General features: G+C 49.9%; 1 protein-coding gene across 2 annotated transcripts in view; it reads right to left on the reverse strand.

Moving 5' to 3' along the window:
- Window positions 1-10,125, reverse strand: part of lamb2 (laminin, beta 2 (laminin S)) — a 193,053-nt gene extending 182,928 nt beyond the window's left edge. For both annotated transcript variants that reach the window (XM_078543047.1, XM_078543046.1), the window contains exon 1: window positions 9,795-10,125. In XM_078543047.1, coding sequence (XP_078399173.1) covers window positions 9,795-9,822 — 28 coding nt within the window. In that variant the 5' untranslated portion in view covers window positions 9,823-10,125. The remainder of the gene's footprint in view (window positions 1-9,794) is intronic.
- Window positions 10,126-11,186: the final 1,061 nt, after the last annotated feature.

The following is an 11,186-nucleotide window of genomic DNA, read 5'->3' on the forward strand; positions in this document are numbered from 1 at the left end:
AATCTCCATCTCACTGTCCCCATCAAACACTCCCAGGACAGGTACAGCATGGGGTTAGATACAGAGTAAAGCTCCCTCTACACTGTCACAATCAAACACTCTCAGGACAGGTACAGCACGGGGTTAGATACAGAATAATGCTCCCTCTACACTGTCTCCATCAAACACTCCCAGGACAGGTACAGCACGGGGTTAGATACAGAGTAAAGCTCCCTCTACACTGTCCCCATCAAACACTCCCAGGACAGGTACAGCACGGGGTCAGATACAGAGTAAAGCTCCCTCTACACCGTCCTCATCAAACATTCCCAGGACAGGTACAGCACGGGGATAGATACAGAGTAACTCTCCCTCTACACTGTCCCTATGAAACAACCCCAGGACAGGTACAGCATGGTGTTAGATACAGAGTAAAACTCCCTCTACATTGTCCCCATCAAACATTCCCTGGACAGGTACAGCACAGGGTTAGATACAGAGTAAAGCTCCCTCTATACTGTCCCCATCAAACATTCCCAGGACAGGTACAGCATGGGGTTAGATACAGAATAATGCGTCCTCTACACTGTCCCCGTCAAACACTCCCAGGACAGCTACAGCACGGGGTTAGATACAGAGTTAACTCCCTCTACACTGTCCCCATCAAACACTCCCAGGACAGGTACAGCACGGGGTTAGATACAGAGTAAACTCCCTCTACACTGTCCCCATCAAACATTCCCAGGACAGGTACAGCACGGGGTTAGATACAGAGTAAATCTCCATCTCACTGTTCCCATCAAACACTCCCAGGACAGGTACAGCACGGGGTTAGATACAGAGTAAAGCTCCCTCTACACTGTCCCCGTCAAACACTCCCAGGACAGGTACAGCACGGGGTTAGATACAGAGTAAAGCTCCCTCTACACCGTCCCCATCAAACTCCGGAGAACAGGGAATTCCGGTTTCAATTCAAAATAACATAAGAATGGACAAGGCGTGAAGTTGGCCATCAGCCAGTTACGATCTCAGGAAATGTTTCATTTCATGCAGCATTTGAGATTGGTAATAGACTCGCTGTTTAATCAGATATAATACAAGGAACAGGAAGGGTATGGAGAGGGTGGGTAAGCATTTCACTTCCTGCAACTGGACTCAGTGTGAAAGATTTTCAAAAATGCCAGCATTTTCTAAAGCTGGATTATTCAGTCAGTCTTTTCCATTGGTTCCGTTAGTTATTGTGGAAACCAGAAATTGTTGGTATATGGGAATTTCTACACCAACAAAACTTGTATTTATGAACTGCCTTTAACGTAATACAATATCCCAAGGTGTTTCACAAGAGCATTATGAAGATAAAATTGACTCTGAACAATTCGGAAGATGTTGGGGCAGGTGGATAAAAACTGAGTCCAAGAGGTCGGTTTTTAAGAAGCCTCCTAAAGGAGATCAGAGAGGCGAAGAAGTTTAGGGAGGGAATTCCAGAGCCTAGGACCAATGTAACTGAAGGCACAACCACCAATGGTGGAGCAATTAAAATTGGAGATGCTTAAGTGACCAGAATTTAGATGAGTGCAGATATCTCGTGAGGGTTGGGAGGCTGGAGGAGATTACAGAGATAGGGATGGATGAGGCCATGAAGCGATTTGAAAACAAGAATGACATTTTAAAATCAGGGTATTGCTTAACTGGGAGCCAATGTAGGTCAGTGAGCACAGGGGTGATGGGTGAATGGAACTTGGTGTTAGTTATTACATGGGCAGCAGAATTTTGGATGACCTCAAGTTTACAGAAGGTAGAATGGAGGAGGCCAGCCAGAAGAGGTGTATTAGAAGAGTCAGGTCTAAGGGTTTCAGCAGCTGATGAGGTTCCGCAGGTCAGAGTCAGGCAATATTACGCAGGTTGAAAATCGGCAGCCTTCATGAATGCGCAGATATTCAGATATGACACGCACGGTTCGAACCAGGTTACCTCAGCTGCAGAGTTTGCCAGGGAGGGGGATGGAGTCAGTAGCTAGGGAACTGAGCTTAAAGCAAGGACTGGAAGCCATGGCTTCAGATTTCCCAATATTTAATTGGAGGAAATTTCTGTTCATCCACTACTGGATGTTTGATAATCAGTCTGATAATTTGGAGACAGTGGACTCGAGAGAGTTGGTGGTGAGGTAGAGCTGGGTGTCGTCTGTGTACATGTGAAAACTAACACTGTGCCTTTGGATGATGTTGTCATGGGGCAGCATGTAGATGAGAATTGGGAAGGAATCAAGGAGAGATCCTTATAGGATCAGAAAACACTGCTGTGATCCATCTGACTTATCCTAATATTACAACTGCAATTGAACCTGCTGGTTATAGTCTGCTGGCCTAAATGGGAATTATAACCTTTTTTATTTGCTCAAGGGTTGTGGGTGCTGTTAGCTAGGCCAGCATTTAATGCAAATCCTTAGCTGCCATGGAGAAGGACAGGATCACCAATCAATAAAACGCTGAAGCCTTCACTGGACCTCAGTCAGAACAGCATTGGGCTGACTGTCCGATGGTATCTTCCACAACTCAGGCCATCATATTTGACTCATTGCACCTCAGTGAAGCACCTTGGGATGTGTTTCCAGGGAGATCTGTAAATACAAGCTATTGTCCCAAAGCTGGCTCTGTGGGTGAATGAACCACTGAAGGTTGTAACAGAGCCTCATAGATCAGAATATCTAAGGTTCAACAAAGACTCAAAAACATACTCAAAACATTAACTTTGTTTCTCTCTCCACAGATGCTGTCAGACCTGAGTTTTTCCAGCATTCTCTGTTTTTATTTTAGATTTCCAGCATTCGCAGTACTTTGCTTTTATCCAAGGTTCCATCCCCATCTGTATTCAAAGACTTCATCGCCAACAATTAGGATGCTACTTCAGAGTGCCTGGGTTAGGGAAGGAGAAATAGATAGTGAGAGAAACAAAAAGACATGAGAGGGAGCGATGGTAAAAGACAAATAGAGAGAGCAAGACAAAAGAGAGATAGAGAGGGCGAGAGAGAAAAAGCAAAAACGACAATGCAAAAGAGAGACAGAAAGGGTGAGAGGAAGAGAGACAGCTAGAGTAAGAAAGACAAAGAGAGAATGAATCAGTCACCCCTGGGAGCAACAGAATTACCAGCTGCTACAGTTGGACAGTACAGACCTTGCTCTGAATCATTTTCCATCCCACAGAAGCTGCTAATTTACAGAAATCTGGATGGAGTGGGTGGAGAGTTCAGCTCAAAGCCAGAAAAAGGGAACTCAGGGGCTGACCAGCTTAAAGGGCTATGTTCCAGTGAAGGGGCTGGGAACAGACGTGAACCTTCAGTGCTGTGGTGATGTCAGATGGCTTGGGGCAGGGATCCACACCATCTCACTGAGTGTACACTTCAACCAACCAGGAGAACCAATCTGGCAGCCCAGTTTCACTGAACAGCTTCCACACTCCATCAAGAGTGAAATCTTACACCTATCCCCGCCCTCCCTTCCCTATCCCCTCCACTCCACTCCAGGAATTGCTGAATGTTGTTGCGATAAATTTCCAATGTCTAATACGCTCTCCCAGTTGCCACTTGCCAGGTTTGAGTTAACAAGTCTCAACTTGTACCTGCCCTGGGAGTGTTTGATGGGGACAGTGTAGAGGGAGCTTTACTCTGTATCTAACCCTGTGCTGTACCTGTCCTGGGAGTGTTTGATGGGGACAGTGTAGAGGGAGCTTTACTCTGTATCTAACCCTGTGCTGTACCTGTCCTGGGAGTGTTTGATGAGGACAGTGTAGAGGGAGCTTTACTCTGTATCTAACCCCGTGCTGTACCTGTCCTGGGAGTGTTTGATGGGGACAGTGTAGAGGGAGCTTTACTCTGTATCTAACCGCGTGCTGTACCTGTCCTGGGAGTGTTTACAATAAGTTGAGGGGGTGGGTTCTGAAGTGCTGGTGGATTTCCCCCTTCTCCAGCCTAGATATTGGGCCCAGTTGTTGCCTTCCTTCCTACTGAGTGAGTGAACTTCACACAGTCTGGAGTTCAGGCTCAGTCTCACATCTGGAGATACTTTTCCCCATTGAAGGAGATTTTACGTAAATGCATCTAGCGATTGGGAAGCCGTACCTGAGACTGGAACATTGCATGTTTCCCTATACGATTCTGTAATGCTGCCGCCCCTCTATCCCTTTCTCCACCCAAGTTTTTTCTTTTATTCATTCATGGGATGTGTGTGTTACTGGCTAGGCCAGCATTTATTGCCCACCCCGAGTTCCTGGTTCAGAGGGCATTTGAGAATCAACCACATTGCTGTGGGTCTGGAGTCTGGAGACTGGGTAAGGATAGCAGATTTCCTTCCCTAAAGGGCATTAGTGACCCAGGTGGGTTTTTACGACAATGATTTCAAGATCCAGATTTTTTATTGAATTCAAATTTCATCATGTGGCGTGGTGGGATTCGGACCCGGGTACCCAAAGCGTTACCCTGGCTCTCTAGGTTACCAGTCCAGTGACAATACCACTATACCATCGCCTCCGCTCAAATAATACTTCCCTTCCTGCTCCTCATTCTTCATTTGCCCCTCTCCTTCAACCTCATCCCATCGTCCTGCCCTCCTTCCCCTCCCTCCCCCTCACCTACCTCTCCCCCTACTGCTCACTTCCCACTCTCCCTCCCCTTCCCTACCCCTCTTCCTCACCTCTCCCACTTCCCGTCCCCTCTCGTCACCATTCCCTCCCCCTCACCTTCCCTCCTCTCCCCCTCCCTTCCCCCTCGCCTCCACCTCCCCTCCACCTCACCTCCCCTCCCCCTAATGTCCCTATCCCCTCCCGCTCCTGTCCCCTTCTCCACCCTCTCCCTTCCCCTTTAACCTCCCCCTCACCTCCCATACTCTCCCCCTCCCCTTCTTTCCCCTCTAACCTCTCCCTCACCTCCCATACTCTCCCCCTCCCCTCCTTTCCCCTCTAACCTCCCCCTCACCTCCCATACTCTCTCCCTCCCCCCTCCTTTCCCCTCTAACCTCCCCCTCATCTCCCATACTCTCCCCCTCCCCTCCTTTCCCCTCTAACCTCCCCCTCACCTCCCATATTCTCCCCCTCCCCCCCTTTCCCCTCTAACCTCCTCCTCACCTCCCATACTCTCCCCCTCCCCTCCCCTCCTTTCCCCTCTAACCTCCCCCTCACCTCCCATACTCTCCCCCTCCCCTCCTTTCCCCTCTAACCTCCCCCTCACCTCCCATACTCTCCCCCTTCCCCTTCATCTCCCCATCCTCACCATCTTCATTATTCGCGAACAAAATTGTTTGGATTATATTCATCACCGAGCAGAATTTTCTCTGATGTATGATACCAAGGCTGCAGAGAATGGGCCACTGCAGCTTTAATAAACTAAACTCCATATTCGGCAATCACTCATTCACACGATCACTGTGGAATCAAACGGTACTCTTTCTGCCCAAACCTCACAGTCACTCACCCAATCATAGTTATTGGAGGAGGAAGAATGTGCCAGCACACACAGGAGAATCACAGAGGGAGTGGAGTCAATGGGAGAGAGGGGGAGCAGGGGGCGGGGAGAGGAAGAGAGAGAGAGAGAGATGGAGAGAGAGTGTGTGACGGGGGCGGAAAAGAGAAAGAAAGTGTGACGGGCAGGAAGAGAGAGTGAGAGAGTGACGAGGAAGAGAGAAAGAGAGAGAGAGCGAGTCAGGGAGAGGGGGAAAGAGAGAGAGACAGAGTCACAGGGAGGGAGGGAGAAAGACACAGAGAGAGAGACACAGAGGGACAATTGGTCATTGGGAGAGAGAGGACAGGGGTCACTGGGAGAGGGCACAGTCATCACTGGGTTTTCCTTCAGCTCTTCCACATCAGACAGCCAGCCTTGTTTAAACAGCAAGTTTAATTGTTTATTTAATATCACAGTTTGAAGAATAACAAATGCTGCAAAGATTTTTTGTGGAGAAAGGATTTTTCTTCTGTTGACCATTCTCATAGTGAGTGCATCTCCAACTATACCCAAGATGTTGGACAGCATCCAGGGCAAAGCAGCCTGCTTGATCAGCATCCCGTCCACCACCTTAGACATTCACCCCCTCCATCACCGACGCACAGTAGCAGCAGTGTGTACCATCTACAAGATGCACTGCAGGAATTCACCAAGGCTCCTTCGACAACACCTTCCAAACCCATGACCACTACCATCTAGAAGGATAAGGGCAGCAGATAGATGGGAACACCACCACCTGGAAGTTCCCCTTCAAGCCACTCGCCATCCTGACTTGGAAATATATCGCCGTTCCTTCACTGTTGCTGGGTCAAAATCCTGGAACTCCCTCCCTAACAGCACTGTGGGTGTACCTACACCACATGGTCTGCAGCGGTTCAAGAAGGCAGCTCACTCCCACCACCTTCTCAAGGGCAACTAGGGATGGGCAATAAATGCTGGCCTTGCTCACGACACTCACATCTCATGAATTCTTAATGAGCCGTACTCTTTGAAACATAAGCAAATGCAGACATGCACGCAGACACACGCGCGCAGACGTGACAATTCCCAGAAACAAGAATACACAGAAGGCAGCAACAAATTAGCACATGGACAGTGAGGTAAACAGGTTTCCACATTCATTTCCATCGCTCAAATTCAACTGTTGAAGCTTCCAGCTGGATGTTCAGTCGGAGGGTCAGTTCCCTGCATGCTGTCTATAAGTATCAGCGCCATTGCAACAACTCAGTGAACACCTACCTCCCCCATCAACACCCATCAAAGCAATGGTTTAATGAATGCTATTGTGCTTGCCAGCTGTCCAGGAGGATTTAGAAACAGAGCACAGCTGGAATGCTGGGTCACACATACACAGTACAGGAATGCACTGATGGCCTAATAAGCACTTCTCCAAAATAAACCACATGCCATGGCAGGGGATAGTGTTACCCATGCACATTCATAACTCACTCCCAGCCAACTTATAGCAAAGAAAAGCACACCAAATAGGCAAATGCCTGTCTCTGAGTCAGGGCAGCAAAGCTACATACAGAATTATACAGTGACAGACCTCTACACACCAGTACTGCACCCCAGTGTCATACACTTACAGACCTGTCCCCACCAGTACTGTACCCCAGTGTTATACAGCGATAGACCTGTCCCCACCAGTACTGTACCCCAGTGTTATACAGTGACAGACCCGTCCCCACCAGTACTGTACCCCAGTGTTATACAGTGACAGACCCGTCCCCACCAGTACTGTACCCCAGTGTTATACAGTGACAGACCTGCCCCCACCAGTACTGTACCTCAGTGTTATACAGTGACAGACCTGCCCCCACCAGTACTGTACCTCAGTGTTAAAGTGACAGACCTGTCCCCACCAGTACTGTACCCCAGTGTTATACAGTGACAGACCCGTCCCCACCAGTACTGTACCCCAGTGTTATACAGTGACAGACCCGTCCCCACCAGTACTGTACCCCGTGCTTTACAGTGACAGACCCGTCTCCACCAGTACTGTACCCCAGCGTTCTACAGTGACAGACCTGTCCCCGCCAGTACTGTACCTGAGCGTTATACAGTGACAGACCAGTCCCCACCAGTACTGTACCCGTGTTATACAGTGACAGACCCGTCCCCACCAGTACTGTACCCCAGTGTTATACAGTGACAGACCTGCTCCCACCAGTTCTGTACCCCAGTGTTATACAGTGACAGACCCCGTCCCCACCAGTACTGACCCCAGTGTTATACAGTGATAGACCTGCTCCCACCAGTACTGTACCCCAGTGTTATAGTGACAGACCCGTCTCCACCAGTACTGTACCCCAGCGTTCTACAGTGACAGACCTGTCCCCACCAGTACTGTACCCCAGTGTTATAATGACAGACCCATCTCCACCAGTACTGTACCCCAGTGTTATACAGTGACAAACCTGTCCCCACCAGTACTGTACCCCAGCGTTCTACAGTGACAGACCTGTCCCCACCAGTACTGTACCCCAGTGTTATAGTGACAGACCCGTCTCCACCAGTACTGTACCCCAGTGTTATACAGTGACAGACCTGTCCCCACCAGTACTGTGCCCCAGCATTCTACAGTGACAGACCTGTCCCCACCAATACTGTACCCCAGTGTTATACAGTGACAGACCCGTCCCCACCAGTACTGTACCCCAGTTTTATACAGTGACAGACCTGTCCCCACCACTACTGTATCCCAGTGTTATACAGTGACAGACCCGTCCCCATCAGTACTGTACCCCAGTGTTATACAGTGATAGACCCGTCCCCACCAGTACTGTACCCCAGTGTTATACAGTGACAGACCTGTTCCCATCAGTACTGTACCCCAGTGTTATATAGTGACAGATCAATAAAGAAGGGTACACTATCAGGACAGACCTCTGAGTATCAACCTAAGCATCAAATTTGAACACAACAAAGACACACCTGGAGTGTCCTTGGAGGTTATATTCAGGGAAACGTTCTCCTCCAATGTTTCTGTTGGTAGGCTCGGAAATACCAAAATGACCAAGCTGGCCAAGTTTCCCTGAATGACACATCAAGCAGTCTGCACCAGTGCCAGGTGGTGAGAGAATCAATGAAGGGAATAGCATAATCAATCGTGTCCTCAGCAGCAGCTAAGTGATGAGGTGACAGAGAGGGTTGATGAGGATAACGTGGTTGATGTGGTCTGTGTGGACTTCCAAACGGTGTTTGATAAAGTGCCACTTTTTAAAAATTCATTCACGGGATGTGGGCTTCGCTGGCTTGGCCAGCATTTATTGCCCATCCCTAATTGCCCTTGAGAAGGTGGTGGTGGTGAGCTGCCTTCTTGAACCGCTGCAGTCCATGTGGTGTAGGTACACCCACAGCGCTGTTAGGGAGGGAGTTCCAGGATTTTGACCCAGCGACAGTAAAGGAACGGCGATATATTTCCAAATCAGGATGGTGAGTGACTTGGAGGGGAACTTCCAGGTGGTGGTGTTCCCATCTATCTGCTGCCGTTGTCCTTCTGGACGGTAGTGGTCATGGGTTTGGAAGGTGCTGTCGTAGGAGCCTTAGTGAATTCCTGCAGTGCATCTTGTAGATGGTACACACACTGCTGCTACTGTGCATCGGTGGTGGAGGGAGTGAATGTTTGTGGATGTGGTGACAATCAAGCGGGCTGCTTTGTCCTGGACAGGGTCAAGCTTCTGGAGTGTTGTGGGAGCTGCACTCATCCAGGGAATGAAGCAAGTAAGTATCAAAAGTGAATCTTCAATTAGCAGAAAGACTCCTAGGATCTCAGAGCAAGTGATTATTTCAGGAATCAGAGAGGAAAACATCAATGACATTTGGAAGGAGTCACCAGGACCATTGCAGCTAGAATTCCCAGCGATGTATGCAATGTAAAGCCTGGGGCCTGGGGAGGAGAAAGCTCGGGACTAAACAGGGTGGTTAGTTTGAGAATCGGCAGTTGCATCCCACGTATTTCTATATTAGGAATCTAACATGTGTGTGTGTTTTTATGTACTTCTGCTTGGAATGTGTGTAAGTAACACTGACAGGGCTCACAGTGTGGGACTGGAGACACATGCAGCAGCAGAGCCTGGGTAAAGGGGGCAGACTCTCATCCCTGAGGGTCGCATTGGCTCAGATGGGCAATCGGGCAGATTTTTAAAAACTCACTTTAAAATGGTGTCAGTCCACAAAATAGCCAATTCCCCGAGTGGGAAGAGAACTCAGGGGTCATCACAGCAACAACAAAAAAAACATCTGAAACTGGAAGTACAGCTTCTGGCTTTTGGAATGGAAACTTTTTGGTAATTGCAGTTAAATATTTTTGCCCATTACTCACCGCAGAATAGAAGGAGCAGAAAGTTCATGGTAACAGTCTCTCGATGTTTAACGGTTGCGGAGACACAGATTCGCGGAACTCCGTGTCCCTGCACTCGAACCGCAGCTCCTCTTGTTTGCAAACTTTCTGCGGAAAGTTGAGGTCGGAAGCAGACGGGGTCCCACAGGATGAAAAGTTCCTCTAGAAGCACCTGTCAGATCGTTCAGTGCAAACTCCAGTCTCCCGCCCCGGGGCTCCTCGCTGACAACCCACAAACTAATCACAATCTCTGCTCAATGTCTCTCTCTCCTCACCCCTCCACTCACAACCTCCCAACACTCGCTCCCACTCTGCACACCAGATATTTAAAAACTACTCTCGCGTCGAGGGAGAGATGCAAACAAAAACCGCGGTGGATCAGAGCTGGGACTGGAGTGAGGCACAGACTGGGAGCAGCGCAACTGGAGTGAGACACAGACTGGGAGCAGCGCAACTGGAGTGAGACACAGACTGGGAGCAGCGCAACTGGAGTGAGGCACAGACTGGGAGCGGCGCAACTGGAGTGAGGCACAGACTGCGAGCGGCGCAACTGGAGTGAGGCACAGACTGGGAGCGGCGCAACTGGAGTGAGGCACAGACTGGGAGCGGCGCAACTGGAGTGAGGCACAGACTGGGAGCGGCGCAACTGGAGTGAGGCACAGACTGGGAGCGGCGCAACTGGAGTGAGGCACAGACTGGGAGCGGCGCAACTGGAGTGAGGCACAGACTGGGAGCGGCGCAACTGGAGTGAGGCACAGACTGGGAGCGGCGCAACTGGAGTGAGGCACAGACTGGGAGCGGCGCAACTGGAGTGAGGCACAGACTGGGAGCGGCGCAACTGGAGTGCGGCACAGACTGGGAGCGGCGCAACTGGAGTGAGGCACAGACTGGGAGCGGCGCAACTGGAGTGAGACACAGACTGGGAGCGGCGCAACTGGAGTGAGACTGGGGATCAAGTGCGAAAGAGGCAGCGTGTGGAGCCAGGAATGTGTGTGGGAGTGAAACCAGAGTGAGTCTGGGAGTGGAATCGGAGTGAGTCTGGGAGTGGAGTCGGAGTGAGTCTGGGAGTGGAGTCGGAGTGAGTCTGGGAATAGAGTCGGAGTGAGTCTGGGAATAGAGTCGGAGTGAGTCTGGGAATAGAGTCGGAGTGAGTCTGGGAATAGAGTCGGAGTGAGTCTGGGAATAGAGTCGGAGTGAGTCTGGGAATAGAGTCGGAGTGAGTCTGGGAGTGGAGTCGGAGTGAGGCTGGGAATAAAGTCGGAGTGAGTCTGAGAGTGGAGAAGGAGTGAGGCTGGGAATAGAGTCGGACTGAGGCTGGGAGTGGAGTCGGAGTGAGTCTGGGAATAGAGTTGGAGTGAGTCTGAGAGTGGAGAA

Source organism: Cetorhinus maximus, chromosome 6 (assembly GCF_964194155.1).
Source record: "Cetorhinus maximus chromosome 6, sCetMax3.hap1.1, whole genome shotgun sequence".
NCBI lineage: Eukaryota > Metazoa > Chordata > Chondrichthyes > Lamniformes > Cetorhinidae > Cetorhinus > Cetorhinus maximus.